Source organism: Grampus griseus, assembly GCF_964374135.1.
Source record: "Grampus griseus genome assembly, chromosome: 16".
Lineage (NCBI taxonomy): Eukaryota > Metazoa > Chordata > Mammalia > Artiodactyla > Delphinidae > Grampus > Grampus griseus.
This window is the reverse complement of record NC_139010.1, coordinates 72,778,216-72,801,660: the sequence shown is the minus strand read 5'-3', so window position 1 is coordinate 72,801,660 and position 23,445 is coordinate 72,778,216. Positions and strand designations below refer to the sequence as shown.

Sequence of the window (23,445 nt, the reverse complement as noted above, 5' to 3'; positions counted from 1 at the left end):
TCAAATTCTGGTAATGTTTTGGTGGTTTGACTTTTATATTCTTTTGTGTATTGTATTAAGACATTAACCTTTTTGTTTTTGTTTTTGTTTTGTTTTCACTTTAGGGGACACTTAACAAATCCACTAGTTCAAGAAGCTTAAAATCCCTTCACATTGAAAACAGTGAAACTGAGTTAGAAAGGATTTTGCGTCGCAGAAAGTTGACAACAGAAGCAGATAGCAGTAGTAAGCTGGTTTGAATTTTCCACGGTTCTACTCTTCCTCTCTGAAGCATCTTCCTTTAAGTGTCTCTTTAACATAAAATGATCTTTTAAAAATTATTATTAAATTTTTTTATGTGAATGAGAAGTATTGGATGGCAAAGGTACTTAATGGGTATCTCATAAGAGTGCTTATGTATTTTTATTTATTGGTATGTTTATTTATTTGTAGGGAATCAGGCTTTTATGGATCTTGTTTGCTTAAGGCAAGATGCCCTTTGGTAAAGACATCCAGGATGGACTTTGGCAACAATGTAGCATTGAGTAAAGGCTCCGGAACCAGAAGGCATGAGTTTGAATCCTAGCTTTGCAGTTTACTGCTTGCCCTTTAAGCAAATTACTCAACCTCTCTGTGCCTCAATTTCTTCATCTATAAAATGAGGATAATAAAAGCACCACCTCATAGGATTATTCTAAGGATTAAGTCAATATATTTCAATATATAAAAATTGCTTAGCACTGTGCCTGGAACAAAGAGCACAATAGTTAGTAATAATAGTCGTAATTACAAATCAGTTACAAATGCAAAGAAATCGTCTTTATTTTTCATATCCATTTAGTTTATTGTCCCTGCCTGTGAATCAAGTGAATGAGAAAGTCCAGCTCTGTCATCAACTATAAATGACCATCTGAGCATCTTGAGATCACAGTTTGCATTGGTATCATGATATGCGTGTATTAGACTTCAAAGTGTGTTTCAGAACTCACTTTGTATGTCTTCAGTTTTTTTTCCATCAGCTTGATCATGGGAATTAGCAGAAACCTTTATGAGGTTTTCCCCTTGTTGCCAGGAGGCTGCTTTTGAAAAACTCCCCTAAACTAAAATTAATAGCAACCACAGCTAATGTACTGAATCTTTTAGACTCTGTTCAATCAACTCCAATTAGTCTGTTGTAACAGTTTAAATTTGCATTGTTGTCATGTCTATCAAGTTTAAATTGCTAGAATATTAAGGATTTGGGTTTTTGATAATCAAGCTCTAGCTTTCATGTAGGGATTTACTCAATGGAGTAAATTGGTTCCTTGAACCAGGAGCAGCATAATATCAGCCAAACCGTTTTTATAAAAAGATGAAGACTTTGTGCCCTTCTTTAAAAAAAAAAAATTAGCCATTCAGTTTGTTCTAGAAATTCTGCTGTTAGTATCCTGTAAGAATTACCACCACCCCACGCCCAAATAACCAACTCTCAGGAAAACTAAGGGATGCCATAAGAGACTTTTTTCCCCCTTATGTTCGCTTTACAAGAATTTACCAGCCTCCATAATGAATTGTTATTCACTTGTGAGTTAGTGCTGTGACTTTTCCAGCATTTCATCCTGAAAGTATTCATGTAGTTTTCATTAATTTTTAGGACTTTGCGAATGCCATTTTGCGCTCTGTCATTTACATTTTGTATTTTGCCACTGACCTTTTTGTTCCTCCAGAAACATTCTTTCTTCACTCACTTAGTCAAACTTGCAGCACTCACTATTTCAGAGTTAGTTTTCCATGGGAGAAATGAGGAAACATTTTTATTTTAGTCAATATGAAGATTTGAGTATTTCAAAGTGTGGAGAAAGGTAGGAACACATTTTATGGACATGGTGAGACTCTTTCATTTTACTGATTATATTCCACCAGTATACAAATATTCAAGGTATCATTTGAGGGAAGTTAGAATAAGAGATACATATTCAATAGAATCATTAATATTTGGATAGAGAAATAAGAACTGTGTAATTGGCAGGATGGAGAGGAAACATACTGAAGGGAGTGACTTGTAAGTGAGCAGAAATTTTCTTTTGAGCTCCCTAGTAGCCAAAGCCAAAAAAAAAAAAAAAAAAAGGGTGTGTGGGGGGATAGAGAGGACACAAACTTACAAACTCTATCATCTAGTAAAAGAAATAACTTATTTTTTTTACATGGTTCAAATGTTTTGCAAGCATCAAACTGGCAGAGGTATTTACTATGTAATCTTTTTATAAAGGTCATGGAATGAGAAAATGAAAATTCCAGGGGGCAAATAAGATGCTAAAGTAGCACAACTGCATAGTGGGAGCAAATTACAGAGAGAGGTTTGATAGGTTTGTTCCTCAGGTGCATTTGAATCTCTGAGATTTTTTTCTTCTGCACACAAAGGGTTATGGAAAGGCTAAAGGTGAGATTACAAAGTGGAGAAAGGAAGCATCATAATTGAGGCAGAGGCAGCCTGAGGTTGGCAGAACTCATATCCCAAGTTAGTATCTCCCTTAGGGGCCACAGAAACACCTTTTTCTTTAGAATTTTTCTTACGGGGCTAACTGGTATTTCCTTGATTTACCTAGACTGTGGGCTACAAAACTGACATTTCTAAGAGCAGCAAGTGCCTCTTGGAAAACATTGGACTGCTTAAATAGGATGCAATAATAATAGTGTTCATCATCATCATCATCTTAAACATTAGGCATTTTTCTTTATTTCTTTTTGTATGTAAGAAAAATAACAGCTCTGGCTCAGCTCACCCACTCTCCCTCCTTTTGAATTGGCTTCAGTTGCAGAACAGCAGCAGGCGTTGGTGTGTATTCAGAAACAGATCTTGCTTTTCTACAAGGACAGATTGTTTAAAGCTATCTATAGTATTGCAGTCAACAGTTACCCAAGGGCTGAGCAGAGCTGCTCTGAAGCACATCTTACGTTCAGCTTCATATTTATACTTTGAGGAATGAACTTTCTTGATCTTTCTGCCCTTTTCTCTTTACCCCGACATCCCCATGCAGCGTGAGGCTTGTCACAGGCAGGAGGGAAGGGCCTTTTGAACCAGAATATTCTATAATGTCACAAATTTGTCTGCTCAGACGGTACAGAAGAAATAAATGAGAAAGGCAGACACTGATGCTTTGTGAGCTGAGGCTTTCTACCAGACCAGGGAGGATCTGTGTCTCCCACGTGGAGTAAGTCTAGAGGAGCTGCAGTAACAGAATGGCTGCACAATTTCCCAGCCCCTCTTAGATAGGTTTTTCAAATTATAACGTCATTTTTGGAGTTCATATGTTTGTTATACTGCATCAGACACATTCATATACAAATGTAAGAATAAAATTCCAAAGCCTAATATTAATAATCAAGGATTAGCTAGCATTTTGGATTGTACCCACCAGTCCTTTCCATTTTAGGAGATGATCTGACATTTCTTAAGGATATAGAGAGTCCCAAGTTTTTCTTTTTTTTTTCTTTTTTTTTTTTTTTTTTTTTTTTTGCGGTATGTGGGCCTCTCACTGCCGCGACCCCTCCCGCCCCGGAGCACAGGCTCCGGACGCGCAGGCTCAGCCGCCATGGCTCACGGGCCCAGCCGCTCCGCGGCATGCGGGATCTTCCTGGACCGGGGCACGAACCCGTGTCCCCTGCATCGGCAGGCGGACCCTCAACCACTGCGCCACCAGGGAAGCCCAAGTTTTGCTTTTTTTTTAGCCTCACCTTTCAGGGTTGTTCTCTAGCTTATTTTTTTAGACGTTCTAATTTTATTTGTACATTCGTGACATTTCATAAATTGCTTCGTTTTAAAAGGATTCCTTCTGAAGTTTCAAGAAAGACATACTAGAGTCTTGCTTTGAAAAAACTGTCTAGGATAGTATCTTCCTAACTGAAGATAGAAAAAAAGTAATGATGGAGCTTAGCTTCAATGCATAGAAGTTTTAGACTGATGTGCCCATAATTGTAGTAACAAGCCCTATTACAGTTTTCTGATCCTACCCAAAGAGCAGAAAAGTCCAAAAGGTAAACAGCCAAACTCTTTGCCACTTAATTTTTATAATCCTGTGTCTGTATTTTAATAGGAAATAAACCCACTTACTTCTCAATCACATTAAAATGAAAATGTTCATAAAAGCTATTTAAGGCTCAGGAAGCCTTCATGAGCCTTTTAAAAAGAGCTTTTTGACATCATTCCATTTTCTGTTTAAAATCAGAGCTGAGTTTTGGAAAGAATTAACTCTTGAGAGGCCAAATGATTCAAGTAGAGCTGTCAGAAAGCCATGCTCTGTGAGAAGTAAAGACTTCACAGTTCCAGTATTACTAAAGGACTCTGGTCAGTTGAGGAAACCATGGCCTGGGGTTTTAGAGTTTGTTAAAGGTCTGTACACAATTTCTCAGCGTGGTCCTGAAAAGCAGGAGTACCACCAAAGCAGAGCAGATTTCTAATAGGAGCATTTTCCAGCATGCTCTTGAAATTTTAACAAAACTTGGCCTTTTCACTTCCTGAGGGATTTTCAGCTCATCTGTTTTTCAGTACCATATTAATAAGCATCGAACAGAATTATTAAACTTGAGGTATGTGTTTGGTTTTAAGGTCCAACTGGAATATTAGCCACCTCAGAGTCCAAATCCATGCCAGTGTTGGGTTCTGTATCCAGTGTAACAAAAACAGCCTTGAACAAGAAAACTCTGGAGGCAGAATTCAACAGCCCGTCCCCCCCAACACCTGAGCCAGGTGAAGGGTCGTGTAAATTGGAAGGATGCACAAGTTCCAAGGTTGCATTTCAGTAAGTAATGATGCTCTTTACTAAGTAGTGTGTAGAAGAATCTGTGATGACTAATTTGTGTGTTACTTTGCTTTGTTTCTCCTTAGATAGAGATTTCAATTCGGTTAGCCAGTAAATACTCTTCTTCCTCTGTTTGATGAGCCAACTTTTGATTCCAGGCTCCTAGCTCAGAGGTCTTATTCTGATGGAAAGCAGACATGTATAAAGAGAATTCCATCCCTAAGCTGGTTTGGTAAAATCAGATTCTTCTTCTACACAAAGAATTGACTTGGATGACCCTTATTCAGCATCAGAAGACACTTAATCATTCTTTCAAGATTAAATACTTAGATCATCCCTCTTAATGGTTCATGAGCAGCCAAAGAAGATACTAGATCTTCAAACTTACTTTGAAGGGTATGTTTTTACAGCCTTATTTTCTAATTCTCAAAGATGTGCCTTAATATTGCTCTATTCTGAGACTGAAAACACGCTATGTAACGAGTTACCTATATATGGCTTGAAAGTGGCACTTTGATTGACAAAGAATTAATCCTGCTATTGAATGTGTTTCAGACAGATCTGGTGGAGGATCAGTTTGTTTTATAACAATGGCAAGCTCTTTTTGAAATTAGTCTAGTTTTGCTTTAGTTCTCTTGCCAGGATGTCAGCTGGTTTGTCACATAAAGAAAAGGAAGAGGTGAGACAAATCAGATCAGCAAATATTGTAATCATGGTTAATTAAACCTTTGATTTTGCGTTCTGTCAGGGGAGAAAGAACCCTTTTTTGTAGCTGTACCTGTCTTAGTTTAAAAGGTGAAGCCTGGACAAATGAAGTTGCGATTCAGTTTAGATCTATTTTTGCCAACTGGTATTTTCTTCCAGTCTTGCGTTTCTCTTGTTGGTACTATTAACTTTTTTCCCCTCTTTTGGAATGAATGACCTTCTTTGCTGATTTACAGTTTTATCTAATTTCATTGTGTTTAAAAAGTACATTTTCTCCTGCAGTCATGTGTTTTCTTTCTTTTGACTGGAGTCATTTGAACAGTTCTAACAGAAAAATGATCTATATTCATTCTTCGTCTGTCCTATTAAATTTGTTTAGCACCTAATTTGACACCAACAGTCTGGCTGCATTTGAACCAGTATCCAGACACAAAAGCAATTTGGCTGAGACAACTTAGTTTCTGAGAAATGCTATAGTGTGTGTGTATAGATTTTTTTTTCCTTTACCATTTTACACAGATAATCTTAATCAGAAAATACTGCAACTCCTTCCTTCTTTTGTCTGCCTTTTATTCTCCAAAAGTAAGTGGAAATTACATTTCCAAGAAAGGAAATGAAATAATTGCAGACCCAAGGTCTGCAAAATGTGTGCTGAATTGACAGTGAAAAGGATCCATTTGTTGACAGACACAGTTGTTAGATGCCATAAAGGCCTATGTGAAGCTCAATTTATTTCTCATCTTGCTTGTTCAATGACTGTTTAAGAGACACGTTTCTATTTAATTTATCTACTTAAAGCACTAATACAAATACTCTGTGCTGCTGTATTAACTTTTAAACTTTGTAATCTAATGCTTGATTATTCAGTTCTTGACATGCTTTAGCTGAAATAACTAACGCCATGCATTTTCATATTGACAGTCATTTACCAAAGAAGAGTGCCTTTCTGAAAAACGTGTTTCTTAAGTACAATTAGACTATCCAAATGAATCCAAGTGTCTTGTGTATGTACATGGTAATTATTCACTTCCCAGACGTGCTTCATTCATTTATGTTTAAACCTAGCTTTTTACTGAGTAAAAGAACTTAATGTAGTCATATGTAAGCTTTAAAAGTAAAAACTCATGGGATTTCTCAGGATTCCCTGAAGGAGGTTTAGCTACCAGGAATGAGAAGGGTTATTTTCAGGCTGTTTCTGGCTGGCTTTGGCTAGCAGGTTCATTCTGTTATACTAGCCATAAGGTAGAGGCAACCACATTGTCTTACCTCATAGACCTGATTTGTCACTTTGAAGTGAGATCAGCAGTTAAAAAGTGCAAATGTTCCCTTTGCTTTTAAAAAGTGCCTTTGCTCTCTGGTAATGGCACCCTTATTTTGATCTGTGGCGACACCATTTTGATCTGTGGCGACACCACCGTAGTGTTTTTCAGGTGAGTGGTATTATCGGCTCTTGACAGGGAATCAAGGTCAAGGGAGGATATCAATCACAGTAGGCTCTAATGCATTACATTATTGCGAACACACACACACGCACGCACGCACGCACGCACGCACGCACACACACAGTCCCTGCCATTCTTACGCTCCCTTCCACCCTCCACTTTGGCCTCTCTGGCCTAGAATCATTCCACCCCAGCTCTTTGCTTTTGCTATCCCCTTTGCCTCAGATGCCCTTCCCCCAGTAGCTGCACTATCTCACCTCTGTCATTTCTTTGCTCAGATGTCATCTTTTCAATGAGGCCTACCTACCCTGACCACCCTATTTAAAATTGTAACTCAACTCCCTTAAACTCTTGATTCTCCCTTACCCTACTCCATTTTCCCCCATAACAGTTATCTTCTAACGTATTACATACTTCATTTATTTATATATATGCTTATTTTCTCTCTTCCCCTCCTAGAATGTAAACTCCATGAGGGTAGGACATTTTTTTGTCACTGGTGTATCTCAAACACCTGGAAAAACTCCTGCCTTATGGTAGGCTCTCAGGAAATACTTGTTGAATAAATGAATGAATGAATAAATACATTTTTAGTATCAATAAAACAGCAGAATATCAATTAATTAGAATACTCAGTTAACCAGCATTCCCCCATTATTCAGCAGTCACACATATACACATATATGTGTACATAAATATTAGATATTTTGGTTTATTTGGTTGCTTATTTGGGTTTTTAAACATTTTTTAAATGCCTAGGAGTCATTTACATTCAGTTTTGCATATCTTCTGCATCTTTGAACCTATACAAGATAAAGTTATCAGAGACAACAGAATACCCAGTTGTAAAAGAAAGATTCGGCTGTGCTCACTGCCTCAGGTGGACAGGAAAGTTTGCTAACCTACTAAGAAAACTTTTAAAGTGAAGGAAGAAACAAAGATGTTTTCTGCATAAGATCTTCACTTACCCAGAAAATTAAATAGCATCAGGCTATTCCCAGAAAGTTTATTTTCCTTTTAATTCCTAAAATCAACATATGTGTATGTTCCAAATTACTGAGTAACTTCTATCTGGTAAATTGTAGAGCCAGAGAGATATATGGATTTATTTCTTAGGAACTTATGAGACAGCAAGAGACACCTTTAATACTTAATTGCAAGGATTAATTAAAATTAACATTCTTGTCACCAGTCTGAGCAAGCAGGGTTTTTTTTTAAGCAAAAAGAAGAAAAAGAAAGAAAAAGATAATCAGGACTTGGAGAAGCCTAATTGTTTCTATTTATCTTTCAATAATAGCTTTAGAAATATTTGTGTCCTCAATTATTTCTAATGAATACATACTATCTAGTAATAATATCTTAAATCTAACAGTGAATTTGAATTTCATTAATTCCGATTAGTTGTTACTCAAACAGGAATTATGCTCATAATCTCCCTTTATGCCATGAGAGGTAAAGAGCTGACCAAGCGAATGGAGAGTATAAGCCTTATTTTTGCTTTCATGCTCTTCCCTTCTGATCCAAAATATTCTGACAGTGTTAAAATAGAGTAAGACTCATTGATTCAAGCTAATCAATGGCTGGGATGGTCAATGTAAAATAGGGAAAATTCCAAATTATAGAATTTTTAAAAGATAACGATTCCATTACTTTCAGACAGCTACAGTAAATAGGCTAACTGGAAATAGGCTAACTGAGTGTTGCACAGGGTCAAAAAAGCCAAGAATGATTTGTATTTTCACCAGTAAAAGCCTGTAGACTGGACGAGGAGTAACAAGGAAACACAACATGATCCGTTTTCTAAATCAGTGTCTTTCCACATATGCACAGGGTGGCGAGCAGCACTGAATTATTTCCAGAACTCCAGCTCTACAGTGAGACCTCGGGTTCGGATCTTGGGTTTGCTATTTATTATCTTTATGACCTCGGGCAAGTCATTTAATCACGTGGAAGATGAGGGTAATGATGCCTACCTTGTAGGGTTGTCACGTAAATTAAATAATTTATGAAAAATATTTCAATAAATTCTTTTTCTATCTTAATATAAAATTATAATGCTGGGGCATTACTGGATTATCAAGGACAAAAGTTAGAGTTGAAAGCTTAGGTACTGAACACCTGGCTTATTGACTGGGCCAGGTTTCCTTGGGAAAATTATGTAACCTCTGTGTTTTGTTTTTGTTTTTTCACTTTTTGTTGTACTGTTTTTCTTATCTAAAATTGAGGCAAGTAGATGAGGCACTCTCCAGAGTCTCTTTCAGCTCTAGAATCCCAATAATTCCTCCCAAATGTGGTTGCTTGATAAAGATGTTCACAGTTAAGATAAAGAACAAGAGTTAAGCACATAGTTTTTACCCCCAGCGTGTCTCTCAGTATAGATTTACAGTAAAATACAAACCTAGAAATATAAAATAATTTTTTGAAAAATTTTAATTTTCAAACTACATCTTAGGAACTTACAAATCCAGATTGAAATGATTGTTATCCTTCAGGGTTATATTCTTAAGGGTCAGGATACTCATTCCAGCCCTGTCACTATTGCTCCAAATGCTTTTAGACCTATTTGGATTAGAGATACCTGACCACAGAGGAAATAAATTGGACAGTCTTTCCTATCCATTTATTCTGGGGTGGAAAAAGTGGGTGAGAAGTAAAGAGTGCTTTAGAGCCACTTGGCGGGTTGTGTAAGAGAATTAGTGTCAGTTTTTATCTTGGTCAAAAAATGATATGGCCCATTTTAACCACTACTATATGTTCAACATATGTTTCCAAATGACTTTGGCTTTTGCTAGTTCATTCAGTTTTTGGAAATAGCCATCAGTTTGCCACCATTGCAGATGCATTTTTTAAAATGTGACACAGACCCATGACATGTCTCCCAGCCGTGTGTACAGAAAAGTACCATGCAATACAGTCAAGCCAAAGCTTGCTTCTTGAACTCCAGTTAGGTTGACAAGTTCCACATTTACACATTCTGGGACGTTGATTTAAAGGGTAACTAGGAAGTCAGTATTTCAGAAGCAAACGTAAGTTGAGCAATAAGTAAGAAAATGCAAGTATAATTCCTAGGTATGGGTAGAGTTGTCTTCCATTTTAATCCTGTGTGAGGTACCTGAGACACGTTAGCTCTGTTATCCACAGAATGGGGAGATCTGATGATCTCGAGTGATGTAAGTGAAGTGAATTGGGAAAACATTTGGGGGTAAAAGCCTACAACCTTCCATTGTATATGTTTCGCCTCTTTATTTTTAAAATTTTCTGTTACTCTTTATCGATATATATTAATATATATCCATATTATAATAGCGTTCATCTGAGAGGAAATGTGCTTACATCGCTATAAGCAGGATGTCTATGTTGATTATAGATGGAGGCTATGAGTAACGAGCCAGTTTCCAATTTGGAATTTGCTTTGGTGATGTTTTGTTGTTGTTACTATCGTTTCACTAACATTTATGAAGCCAGTACTTTTATGTGTTGTTTTAATTCTTCCAAAGGTACTGAGGTTTAGTGACATAAACAATTTGCCCAAAATTCTGTTCCTAATCGATAATTGGGTCAGATTTCATTTGAACCTTCTTCATTCTAACTTCAGAGCCCATGCTTTTGAGCTATAGCATACTGCGTTGAGTGTATTAAGAGCTGTCGGAATGGAAGGGAAGAAAATGACTCTAAGGTTTCTTCTGTAGGAAGCAATGATTCTGTAGTTAAATTGCTCCATTTGCCCTATTCACATCCTGCTCCTCTGACCCTACATACTCACAGATAGTGTCATCTCTTCCTTTTTCTTTCCTCTTCCTAAGGCTAAACTAAGCAATTAATATATCTTTTGCCAAGGGAAGAAAATGTTACCCAGTAAAGCAAAGAATTCTGAAAAGGAGAGCCAATCTGAATTAGCAAGAAGACTTAAAAGAGATTTGGAAAGAAATTGTTTTAGTGTTTTTCATGTCAAATGGCCAATAAAGGGGCATGCTTCACAAATAAACTTTTGGAAATTACCATATTAGAATACCAGCCTAAGCTCCTTTAATCTTTGGCATAAGTTTCATGTACACATTTTTTATTTATTTACATTTCAAACATGCTGAAGATTAGTTCATTCCCAGAAGTCAAATACCTTGAAAATACCTGACTTGAATCACTGGATTAGAAAGGTGTTTTACTAAATGATAATATGACAATATAAAGATGAATCACTGTGAATACAGTTGTTTTAAAACATACATTCTACAGCCCCAAATAAATTTCACTGTTGCATCCACTTTATGCTGCACCTCTGTGAGTCAGCTCCACCTTTGGTCAATTACTGGTTAGCTCCTTTGAGTTTGTGGTGTAGTGTCCATTGTCATCATATTTTAGAACATCTCTGTTTTAAAGAAAGGCAGGACAAATGGGCCTGCAGTATGGAGAAAGAGACAAGCAGATCTTACAAGAGTTCTACATCACAATCAGGCAGAGACCCAAGAGTATCTTGTGTTCTCACAGTCTTGCTTTTTTGTCTCTGAACAGTCTCATCTAGAAGTGGCCTTACTTGTCTGTATTGAGCTTTATTCATCTGTGCTCACTTTTTCTATTAATTACTTTCAGAAAGGTGAATATCCGCCTGACAGTTACAGTTAAACAAGGGAGTCAACCTCAAGGATGATTTGTCATTTCACCTAGTTACATCTCTAGAACCTTGCTTCAAAGGGGAGAACCCAGTTTCCATTGTAACTGGTGTGATTTGCAGTGATTTCATAGCTGTGTCCTCATCTCTTGGTCATTCTCAAAGATGCTTTTAAGCCACAATTGCCAGAGACCCTTCCAGTTAATACTTCTCTAATTCATCGTGCCCCTCTTCAACCCCAGAGCTCCCCAAAACTCTAAGCTTTATCAAGCTCTTTAAAATTTCCTTTTCAACCATCAGACAGGCGGCTAGCTCGCCTTTTTTGTTTGGGAGGTCAAAACGGGTCACATTGTGCCCTAGAAGAATTTAAAAAACAAAAACCTATGTAGCAATTACAGGACTTCAATTTCAGTAGAAAAATGACCGTTTCCAGTGCAGCCATTTTTATTTTAATTTGCATTTAATTTCTAGGTCTGTGGTGTCTCTAAATACGTGTGACCTGTGGCCCCGCACAGATTAATTCTTGTAAGATTAATTTTTGTAAATGAAATTGAAAAGTATTGCTCTTTTGCATTGCAGCTGGAGAATCTGAGCTTTTGAAATATGTTACCAAATAGAAATTGAGATTCTTCACTTACTTCAGAGGGATTTGGGTCAACATTTTGTTCAGATGGAAAATAGAGAAGTTTTTAGTGCTTGTGGTGGAAAGAATAGGTTTTCTTCCTGTTACTCCCAACTCTACCATTTCCTCCCCTCCTCCTCTCCTCTTTTCTCTCCTTTTGTGTATGTGTGCATATGTGTATTTGCATGCATGGTGCGAGAAAGGAGGGCACCTTCCCTGTACTTAGCAAACATTTGTTTCTGAGAAGAGACTACTAGCTAGCAAATGAACTGCATGGAAGTTACTGCTTAATCTGATGCTCTTATACAATTAAAGGATTTGCTGTGCTCTCAACTGTAATCTTAGTACGGCTGAATTGTGTACTGACACTGCAGGAAACAGCTCTGCTCAGCAAAGCACTACTACAAAGGTTCTCCATGTGTTCCTGTACATGGACAATTAAGTTTTAACAACAAAATTAGCAGAAGAACTGGATGTTCTGGAAGTTGAGATCTCACTCAGTCTCTTTTTCCTCCCCCCTCCAAAGGAGTTTTCCTGTGGGCTGCCCAGAAGATCCGCCTGTCAGTTTTGTCTTACAGGTGTTCTGAGTTGCCTTACAGACAGCAGCTTCTTCCACATTAATTGTTGAGGCTATATTACACCTAGTGTTAAAGTTCTCTTGCGTAAATCTCAAAATAATTGTTAAAATGCTGCTGAGTAATTGTCAATTCTCTCAAAGAATTAATTGCCTTCTAACATTTGCCTCCAGTTGCAAACACCTATGATTTTAAGAGACTTAGCATAAAATATATCATTTCTCCATGGAGAACCATATTGCTTTTGGTGCTTTGTCATTTTTTAAAACATCTTTCAATAGTCTGCAGTATTTGTGTTTCCTTTTATTTTTATATAGTGGAGTAGTGGAGACTTAAAATTTATTCAAATAGAAGTCTGGCTAAAACTTAAATGCAATTTCAGATCTGAGGATAAATTGACTTAATTTCTGAAACCTGATAAATGCTTTTCATTTAAAATATATTTTGTCATATAACTGTATGAAAAGTAACACACTGAATGCTTCATGACTTCCTGTCTTAAAAGAGAGTTTAAAGTATATAATATAGTAAATTTAAAGAAAAATCTTTTAAAATTTAAAAAACATTGCTCTGAAAATTAAGAATGAAAATGCAAACATTCTGTGCATGGCAGCTTTCTTGAGGAGCCAGTGTTATTTATATATGGTGTCTCTTGTGGAAGCCTTTATGTTCCTTAAAATATCTCTTTTAAATAATATTCACATTTCATAGCTGAGATCTCAATGGATTTTCCATGGTGACTTAAAGTTGTACAAAATTACAAAAAGCTTAAAAAGTAGCCAAAAAAAGTATCATACACATTTAAGAATCTTTGCCTGTGCTCAAATCAGTCGTAGTTCATGCTTTATCATTGATTTTGCTGGCGAGAATGGTCCAGTTTCCTGAGCCTCCCTGCCCAGTGTATTTTGGAATCTGTAAATGTGCACAGTCCAGCTTACGCTAGAAGAATAAAAGAACTGGGACAAGGCTTCGTAACGTGCACTGTGGTCTGAGATATAACCCGTGCACTGAGATGGCTGTGCTGCAGTTTTTCCACCAAAGAAACTATGGCTCAGTGTGGACACAGAGGTCTTTGCCCAGCCATTGTTACCTCTGTTAAAAAGGAATTCTTGTTAATCTTATGGCAAATTAGCATCTAGAAGCTGATGTCAGATTTTCAACCATGGCGGTATTCTGTTGTTTACCAATATTATTTTTCATAATTTAAATGCTATCTATTTTTCCCTCAAATAGAAGCTGACCCAAATTGGCAAACTAATTTATTCTTTGCACTAAAACGCAGTTTCAAAAGGTACACAAAGCCAAAAGAAATTAGCTTCGTTTTTTCTACCTTCATTATATTTAAAAGTATTAGAATTAGCAATAATATAGAAAGTTTCATCTTATGTTTGAAATTTTATTTTGGTAAGTTTTGGATAAGTGTGTTAAAATATCCTGAAAAATAGGATGTCTGAGAGAAACAATAAAAACTACCTCTGTTGTAATGCCACTACTGTTCACTGCTGTAGTAACTGTATAAAGGGCTTGGGGGGAAAAAAAAGTAAGACTTCTTATTTTTACACAAGGGAGGATATAAAACTGACTTCCTCTTTGGAGTTTTCCCAGGAAACTACTTTATAAAGACAAATTTAAATCTTGCCGTTTTCTGTCCTTGAAGGTGGTAAATATGATTGTAGCTTTATCCATTTTTATTGTAAATGAAACAGAGTTCAGACCATCCGGCTGTGCGTCATCTGTTGGATGGCTGCCACAGACTAATGCAGGCGTCCCACTGGGAGACCAGAGAAGAACTATACTTTGATTCACCAGATTGTGTTAAATAGTCCAGCTGTTGCGATTTGAAAGATAGTTACCTCAGAAGTGAAATAGAAATGAACTTGACATTTATGCCTCAAACCATTTTTACACTGTTTGGCAGTCAGCTTTTCAGAGGTAGCATTTTATAAAATAACTCTCACTGCTTAAAAGTTTCATTCACTGTAATGTTCAAAATGTCCCACCTTTATATTATCAGTAGAATTAAGCTTGAGTGATATGCAGAATTTGCATGAAATAAGCATTTTCCCCCTTCATTTCGTGAGCTTTGATTGTATTCAGTTGAGCTCAGAACCATGTCTATTAGGACTCTTTTGGGCATTAGTTAATTTGAATTGCAGCTGAAATGTTAGCTCGAATGTTGCTGAATATAATTGGAATGTGGAAAGTCGATTTTGAAAGGAATTTCATTGAATGCAAACCATGATGTGCTTTTTAAAAATTCGAATGCTGCAATTTCATCTCCTGTAACACAGTCTGATAAGTCACTGAGTCCCTTTACTATAAAGTTCAACTTTGGCAATACCGTTTGCAGCTGTTCTGATTCTTCTGGTACCAGTACCAGTTGGAGTCAGCAGGTGGCCTCACCTGCCCCAGCCCTACCTCTGGCCCTCTTGCAGGTGGGGGAGAAGTAACTGCTTTGTAAAAGAGCAATCAAGTTGTACTTGGGCATCAGGCTTCACAGAGTGGTATAGATTGATATATTGTCTCCTAGCTTTTATTTTGCTTTTGGGTTTTTCTTTTTGTCTTGAAATAGCACTTAACAAATGATTTAAAATGACCCATGAAAATATCTATTTGATTGGGTTAAAAATCACAAGCAGTATGTTGTGGTAAGAAAAAAAAGTACTGGACAGGAAGTCAAGAGTCCACAGTTTTAATCCTGTATCTGCTGTTAACAAATTGTGTGCCCTTGGACAAATCATGTAACTCACTCTTGTTTGGTGTCTTCACCTGACAAATGAAAAGGCTGGACTAGTTCATGTCAGTAATCCCTCTCAGACTGAACATTCCATGATTTTAGTCTTTATGTCACCTATAAAATTTAAGTTTTACTTGGAGATTTTGCAGCATACAGGAGAAGGTCTGCCGTACGTTTTATGAATACTGAATTTTAATTCCTTATTTGTGGTCATTGCTCTTAGATGAAGAATTAAAGAAGAAAAATTGAATGGAACAATAGTATACGGCAATTCCCATTGGATTGTTGCATTTGAGCAGCTGGGATTTTCACCTTGGGGGAGAAGCTTCAGATTTAACCTTGTAGAACCTGCCACTATGGCTGCCTAGAGCAAGAGCCTGGGTTCTTGGCAACATCACTGATGGAGCTTTCTGGCTCTTCCCATGAGATGGGAATGGAGTTAGAAATGAAGCCTAGGAGGAAGGCCCTTCATTCCAGAAGGAGCCCTGGGCAGCTCCCCATGGGAACCAGGAATGGACTTAATGATGTCAAACCAGGAAGAGCTAGCTTTAAGTCACAAAGGAAAAAAAAAAAACCAACAAAAAACGAGGGGTAGCTTGAAGGGATGGATTTTATATTTATAGTTCTGAAAGATGAAGCTGAAAACAGGGATTCAGAAAGAATCAGTAAACATGCCAGAATTAGCCTGTGGCATCATTATCGTGTTTTTGGAAGATGCCTTTGGTAAATAGCTGTGTGATGTTGTGGAAAAATCAGGAACAGGAAGATAGGAGCTTCTGATTCTTGTCCTGGCTCTGCCACTGATAAGCTGTATAATTTTAGGTCAGGCTTTCCCTCTCTCCAAACCTCATTTTCCTCATCTGTAAAAGGACTAGTTGGACTAGATGATTGCCATAGTCCCTTTTAGCCTTAAGCCATTGGGATTCCAAGTCAGTGGTCATTATCTTCAAGAAAGTAGTTACTCTGATTCTCAACACATAATTTTCCACTGTGCCAAGTTCAGTGATAATAAAGGTGTTCTCAAATTGGAGTGTACAGGTGACTTAATAATAGATTAATCTATTATTAAGAAGCCTACTTCAGGAAAGAACAGTTCTCTGGACTGAGACAATTCCAGGACAGTTTCAGCCTGGCAATACAAAGTTTCTGAGTTTTCAGTTCAGTCAACATCATTTGTTGCTGTTGTGGAGCCCTGAGAGCTCCCTCGAAGTTTTCAGCCTCCAGCTGATGAAGAAAGCATTTTAGGATGTGTTTACCACCCCTTCATCTGCAGACACACATGGGCATGAGAACTTCCATGGTAGTTCTACAAAAGTGATGAAGGTCAGTATGGGTTGATGGAAGTTGCTCACCTAGAATGAGATGGATACTTCCTTTGCATGCGTAGAGCAGACTGGCTGGCTTCTATACAATGAGGCTTAGACCCAGGGTAGTGGAACCACACTGGGGACTTGACCAGCAGACTTTGTGTGGCTTTGACTGTAACAACTTTAGCTAGGCCAGAACTTGGAACTTCATTTCCGAAAATTCCCTTTCCCATTTGTTTCCAGGTTAGGGTTGTCTACAGGAGAAATTTGCACGAGATTTAGAAAGTGGGAGTGACATAATAGTCTTTTTTTTTTTTTAATGCTCCCAAAAATCTGCGTAGGCCAGGCTCTTTTACAATTCATGCGCGTTGTCACCTAGTTGGCATGTGGCACAGCTGGCCCACAGTTTCTCCAGCTCCCCACATCTCCCTTCCAGCTTCCCCAAATCTTAGGCCAGGTGCATGTGCAAATTCCATGTGGAAGGGCTCCAGTTTATCCTGCAGCTCATCTGCATCATCGGGATTGGTGACTGTGAAAGACAGGTGCTGCTCTGGTTTGTCCTCAGCTTCTTGCCACTTTTCACCCAAGTTCCTTTTCAGCTGCAAGACCTGCTGATTTCAGGCCCAGCATAATACACAGAGGCAACAGACTCACGTAGACTGCCTAACTAACTCACTCGCTCCATTGCCTGAGGTCTAATGCCTATAATGAATCCTTTATGCCACTCATGGGGGTTTTGCTTCTCTGACCATACCCTAATGGACTGAGCCTTCCAGGTGTTGCCTGGGTCAGAGAAAGTCAAGCCAGATACCAACTACATCCCATATTGATTCCCAACGCACAGTAACAGATATCTTGAGAAGTGGATGGGCCAAGGTAGATGGGCAGTGTCATGGTGTTTTCTAATGACAAGGGTGTTGACAAATCCAGGCAAAAATAAAGGAATCTGTCCTCACTATAGTATAGCTTTCCTCTCAGGTCATCTCTTTGCTTTTACGGCCTCCAAAGAAGACAGTTATGTGCTAGTCACTTATGAATGATGATCAATTCACATGGTAGAACTGGATAGCCCTATGGAGTGGTTTTCAGACATTTGGACAGATCTCATAGTACCAGGTGATGAAACTGAGGTCACTGGGTTTGAGTTTTGGTACCTGTGGCTGGATCGTGCAGGCCACTTTGTCTCAATAGTTGATCATTTGTTCTGTTACTTCTGTTGTATAAGAGAGACCTTCAGACCTACTCACACCAAAGCCTTGGTTTCTGCACATTCATTCTGAGCCTTTCACACACAGTAGTTCATTAGTATTTGCTCATTTGTTTACTCCACAAACGGATGGCATAGATCTGTGAACAAAGCTGAACAGTCCACCTCATGGATGTTTACATTTTATTTGAAGAGAGAGACATTAAACAGCTGGTTGCCAGTATTTAATTATAACTGTGGTAAATCCAACAAGGGACAAGTATTAGGTGGTAAGAGAGTGTCTAACCAGCAGATCTGAGCTAGGGGTCAGGGAATAGTAGAAATCAAGTCCTGGTGAGGGGCTGGTAGAGCAATGGGCAGACCCTGGCCAACAGTTCATCAGTACACATCCTGACATCCAGAGGTGGAAGTGGGACAGTGGCGTGCTGGGTCATGGTTAGTATCCCAGCATTTGCCAAGAAGACCAGATAAGTCTGAATAGCCTCTGCCCTGCCTACTACACACCCTTCAACCTCCAGGCATCAGGTCAGCAGTCCAGTACCTTCAGATGATGGCTTCTGACCTGACTTCTGAGAGGACTAGGTGCCCACAGCCTAATTTCCTGACACGTGAAAAGAGAAGAGTGTTTCAGGACATCTGTTTCCACAAGGAAATTGTTGCCCATTTAGCTTGAGAAGCAGTAGCTTCTTAGAAGAGAAGAAAGGGAACCTCAGTGGAAAAAGAAACTGCATTTGAAATTCAATAAGAAATTTCTCAAACATGATTCTCCTTTTTTAGAAAAAGTGTATGGTAACTTAGCATTTCAACTTCTTCTCTGGATTCTCCTATCTGCTTTTGTTCCTTCCCTCATACCTCCACAGGTCTGACCAGAGTTGTTCTTGCCAGTAATGGCAGCAGCTGGCATATCTCTCAGCTGCCCATCAGGGATGGGAGTGGTTTATTTCCCTCCTTGCTGCAGTCTTAGAACTAATCTGCAATCACATGTACCCCGGCACACAAGGGAGGGGTTAACTCGCTCCTTCCAGCTAAGTGGGGGTGGGACAGGAGTCTGGGGGCGGCAGGCAGTGGGGAGGTGGCACAGAGTATCCGTGAGCTTTGTGCTTCTGTGAGAAGAGCATGCAATTAAGCAGGTAGGTGCATTTGGCTTTTTAACATTTATGCAGTTAATTGCTCTTTTTCCGTCTTCTGGCCTTGTGCTCCTAATATGTAATCTAATAGCTTTTTTTTTTTTGTAATGGCTGGCACCTCAAAGACCACTTTTTGCATGTTGATTAGACTTAGAACGTTTTGGGGTTTTTGCTCATCTGAATCCAGGAATCTGAAAGATAAATGTTTTCTCTCTCTGCTTTTAATTTTTTTGTTTAACTGTTCATCCCCTAGGCCTCCCAGTAACACTGGATGCAGGAGACAATACATTGGCAGTGAAAAACAAGCTGAACCAGTTGTAGTTTTAGATCCTGTTTCCACATATGAACCCCAAACCAAAGACCAGGTCGCTGAAAAAGATCCAGCTCAACACAAGGATGATGAAGGTGAAATTAAACCAGAAGACAAAGAAGACAGTGTTGAAAAAATAAGAGATACAGACAGCTCCAACTGCTGATCCATAAACCAGAAGGCGGATATGTTCAGAAGTCCTTTTCAACAAGCACATGATTTAGTTTTGGTGTATTGGCAAGGGCTATAGACATTCTGTTCTTGTCACTGTATTCAGAGTATAGGTTCTTTTTTGATGTCACTTTTGTAAGTTCACTTATAAGTAAGCTATTTAGCAAAGTACACATTCTTTGTAGTTTTTTAAATCTTTATAGGGATAAGATTTTTTTCTAGTTACTGTATTAAGTGTGACTTCTTTTAGAAGTTTACAAAAAATTCATGTCATCTTTTTAGGTAATGTGCATACCACTAATCAAATGTAATGATGAAAGTTTGCAGCACTTGTGTGTAATTGGATAAACAGAAGTGACTAGCTTAAGGTGATTTTAAAAGCCCCCAAAGAAGCTTCTGTTTTGGGTCTGATCCTTTTTTGATGGAGAAACTTCAGTAGCTTGGAAATGGTTAGGCACTGTGGCATACAAATTGCTTTCTAGGATATACTGAGATAAGCTTAAAATTCAGGAGCTGATGTCAAACTAGTAGTCCCATACCCAGTGTTAATTACACACATTATTAACTGTGGGATGCAAAACACATACTATTGATTGTGTCCACAGCCTCCCAAGGACTTTGAGGGGAAGGCTCTAGTGGCCAGAAGGCAGAACTGAGGTGAAAGTCCAAACCCTGAATTAATAGAGTATTATCTTGATAAGCCGCGTGCTCTGTGCTGTGAGTTAATTGTTTTCTCATGGACTCATGTGGCACAAGGACCATATTTTATCACAGTTCTTATGTACAGTGAGGATGGGTGACAGGCATACAATTGTCTTGCTTCACTGCTGTTCTACATTACACAGGTCTGTTGTTCTCTTTAAAGAAATTAGGTGGTAGTCTCTAAAAATACAATGTTTCAGTCTACCACAGTGAGTAATACAAATGTAATCAGGGATTAAAAAAAACACTTATGCAGCTTTTCAGAGTTGATTGTTTCAAAACTGGTGTTCGTTTAAAATAAGTGGTAATGTACTTGAGTGCATTTTTTATGACAGTGATTCAGTAATGGTAATTTTACTATTAAAGAAAGTGAAAGGTTTCGTTTTGTTAGCATAGCTCAGCATGAAGCTGTCAGGTGTTTCTCACCTAAGGGCAAAAGAAAATGATAGTAATAATTGCAGTAGTTGTATTTTATTTTGCACGTATGCTAAACATAGGCTTGAAAAGGTGAATAGGCAGGTAAATGTACTTCCTAAATTTGGAGATAATTATCTTTCTGTAGGCTCGTTATGCTTGATTGTTTCCATGTTTTTCCAGTGATGATTTTACAGTTACTTATCAGTTTACTCATAGGGAATTAAAATGTAATGTTTTTCAACTGTGATTTCCCCTAATTGAATAATACTGCTATATGATATACTAACTACAAACTGCATTAATTCACTTAAACAAGTTCTGTTATGCTGTGATTTGAACTCTCCTCACCACACTTATTAAAAAGCACCAACAGTTTCCTATTAAAGGTCAATTGTGGTTATTGACATTTTTGGTTTAGTTCCCCAAACTTGACATTCTTTAATATGAAAATTGTGTAAGACTTTATAACTTTAGTAATTTTTAATAATCCACAAAATGGTTTATTTTGAGGAATTCTATTCTTTGTTTCTTCCTGCTTTCTGCATTCCTGTGTCTGTTATCAGTCTGCTGGCATGTGTCTTACACATATTTAGGAATATAAAAATATGTACACTTGTCATTCCATATTTAATCACACACCCTTTCCAGGGTAAGGAGTTAACCATTTGTGAAATGTATTAGCTGGACCAAGCAACATTTAGTCACTGGTGCAGTATTTTGAAAGTGTTCTTGCCTTTTCTGAGCTGCTTATTTCTTCACCAACATCACAAAGCATTTAAAATTAATTTGCTAAAATTAATTCTAGCATCCTTTTGTATCTGAGGTAGTCTCACATAAACTCCTCACCTACAGTGGTTTCAGCCGTTGATCAGTCCTGTGGAGGGAATTAGCAGGGCTGTAACCACCCGCCTTGATTGGCCTGTTGAGGAAAACAAGATGCGTGTTTTGGCTCTGGCTACTCGCCAGGAATTCCTCCTTCCTCACCTGTTTTGTTAACAGTAAATGTTTGTTAGAAATGGAGTAGTACAGGTAGAGATTATTGTTAATCTTTCAGACCATTTTTAGGTTGTATGTTAGGTATAGTGTATAGTCTGTATCACAGAATCTTAAAAACAAAGTTCGGATGATTTTTATAAACGCACACTATACATGTTTAATCACTTTCATCGTGGAACAGGTTCAGTTTATATGGCAATAAGTTGTGGAGAATGGATAACTGTCTCTTATCATCGCTGACCTTAGGAAGATCATCAGGCAGCCCTTAAGGATTGGATTTGGTTTGAAGTTTCTTCGGAGCACTAACATTTCCCAGTCCCACTGCCATTTTTTAATATAGGGTATGATGAGTTTCTTTCATCTCTTTACATGTGATTCCATATATATATGTTTTATATTTATTTATATCCTTTAACATATATGTAGAGAGAGAGAGAAAATATATAAATAGAAACAATGCTTATCACTTTCAAAAACTTGAAATGCTACACATCCATTGGTGACCCCAATCCTTAAGTAAGGAAACGGTGAGTAGGCTGTGCTCAGCGCTGAAATTAAAGTGTTGACTTGGTGAGGTAATAAATCACCTCTTTGGTTAGTTTAATGTAGTTATTCAGTTATTAACTTGGTTCTACCTTTTTTCTCTAGTTTCATTCATTTAATTATAATTTTTGTCACATTTCCAGGGCATACTCTCATACGATCTCCCATATTTCGTCTGTGTGTGTGTGTGTGTACATGTGCAGAGGCTATCTGAACACTCATCCGTTGTTTATTGCTAAGCATCGGGAAAGGCAGTAGCAACAACAAACTGTGACACAGTTCTCCCAACTTAGAGTGATACCAACCAGTTCTCCTGCCCTGTGCTCTGAGAGAATCTGCAACTGAACCTATTTTAAATCACTGCTTTTAGAGTAAGGCCTTGGCTCTGCCGTAAGGCCATTACCTTCCCCTCTTAGTACTCTTCAAAAGGAGAGGTCCTCAGTATGCTTAGTAAAAACTTATGGACTATATCAGAAATCTAAACTTAGCCAACTCTCCCACAGGTCAGTACATAGCAATTTATATAATTTGGGGGAAAGACAAAAGGTAACAGTTTGAACAGAGAATCTAAATCATATAAAGCAGTTGGATATTATGTCTATAGGTATGTGTTTGAATATGTTTATTTCTGGTCATCCTCTGCTATAACCCTGATACTGGCTTTCAGAAGAGACAATTCAGCCAATCTATATGTTGCATCATTTTTAATCACCTACTAGATGCTGTAGTAAAAATGATTGGGCATTTAATTGCTTTAAGAATATTCATTCATTGATGTGTTTACTCACTTATGCTCATTCTTGTTCCAAAAAGGATCTGAGGAGACCCCCAAAGATATAAATGATAGATGAACAACTAAAATTTAGAAAGAGATGGGAATCAAAGAAAAGGGAATTAAGGGTAGGAAAGTGAGAGGAAGCTATTCGCTCTTAAAAAATCCGTGAAACAGAAGATGTACACCTTCCTGGCAGAGAGAGCTCCTAGCGTGAAAGATTTTTTTCAGAAATGTTCTGACTTGTAAAGTATGAGGTATTTGAACTGAGTGTGGAGTTGGTGGCAAAAATATTGTACTCTTTTACTAGGTCATGACCCCCCAAAATGGACAGGAGAGCTCGTATACAAACAAGATCCCCATAGGAATGTGATGGCCAGAAGACAAGGTTCACAGGTATAATTCCGGGCAAAATACTGTCTCTGTATTTCACCAAACAGTGAAATTAA

The 23,445-nt window shown here is 37.9% G+C and overlaps 1 protein-coding gene across 1 annotated transcript in view; it reads left to right on the top strand.

Moving 5' to 3' along the window:
• SHTN1 (shootin 1) overlaps positions 1 to 21,064 on the top strand; it is a 101,459-nt gene extending 80,395 nt beyond the window's left edge. Inside the window, exons 15-17 of the mRNA XM_082674153.1 lie at positions 105 to 225; positions 4,565 to 4,757; positions 19,339 to 21,064. Of these exons, the coding sequence (XP_082530279.1) occupies positions 105 to 225; positions 4,565 to 4,757; positions 19,339 to 19,561 (537 nt within the window). The 3' untranslated portion in view covers positions 19,562 to 21,064. The remainder of the gene's footprint in view (positions 1 to 104; positions 226 to 4,564; positions 4,758 to 19,338) is intronic.
• Positions 21,065 to 23,445: the final 2,381 nt, after the last annotated feature.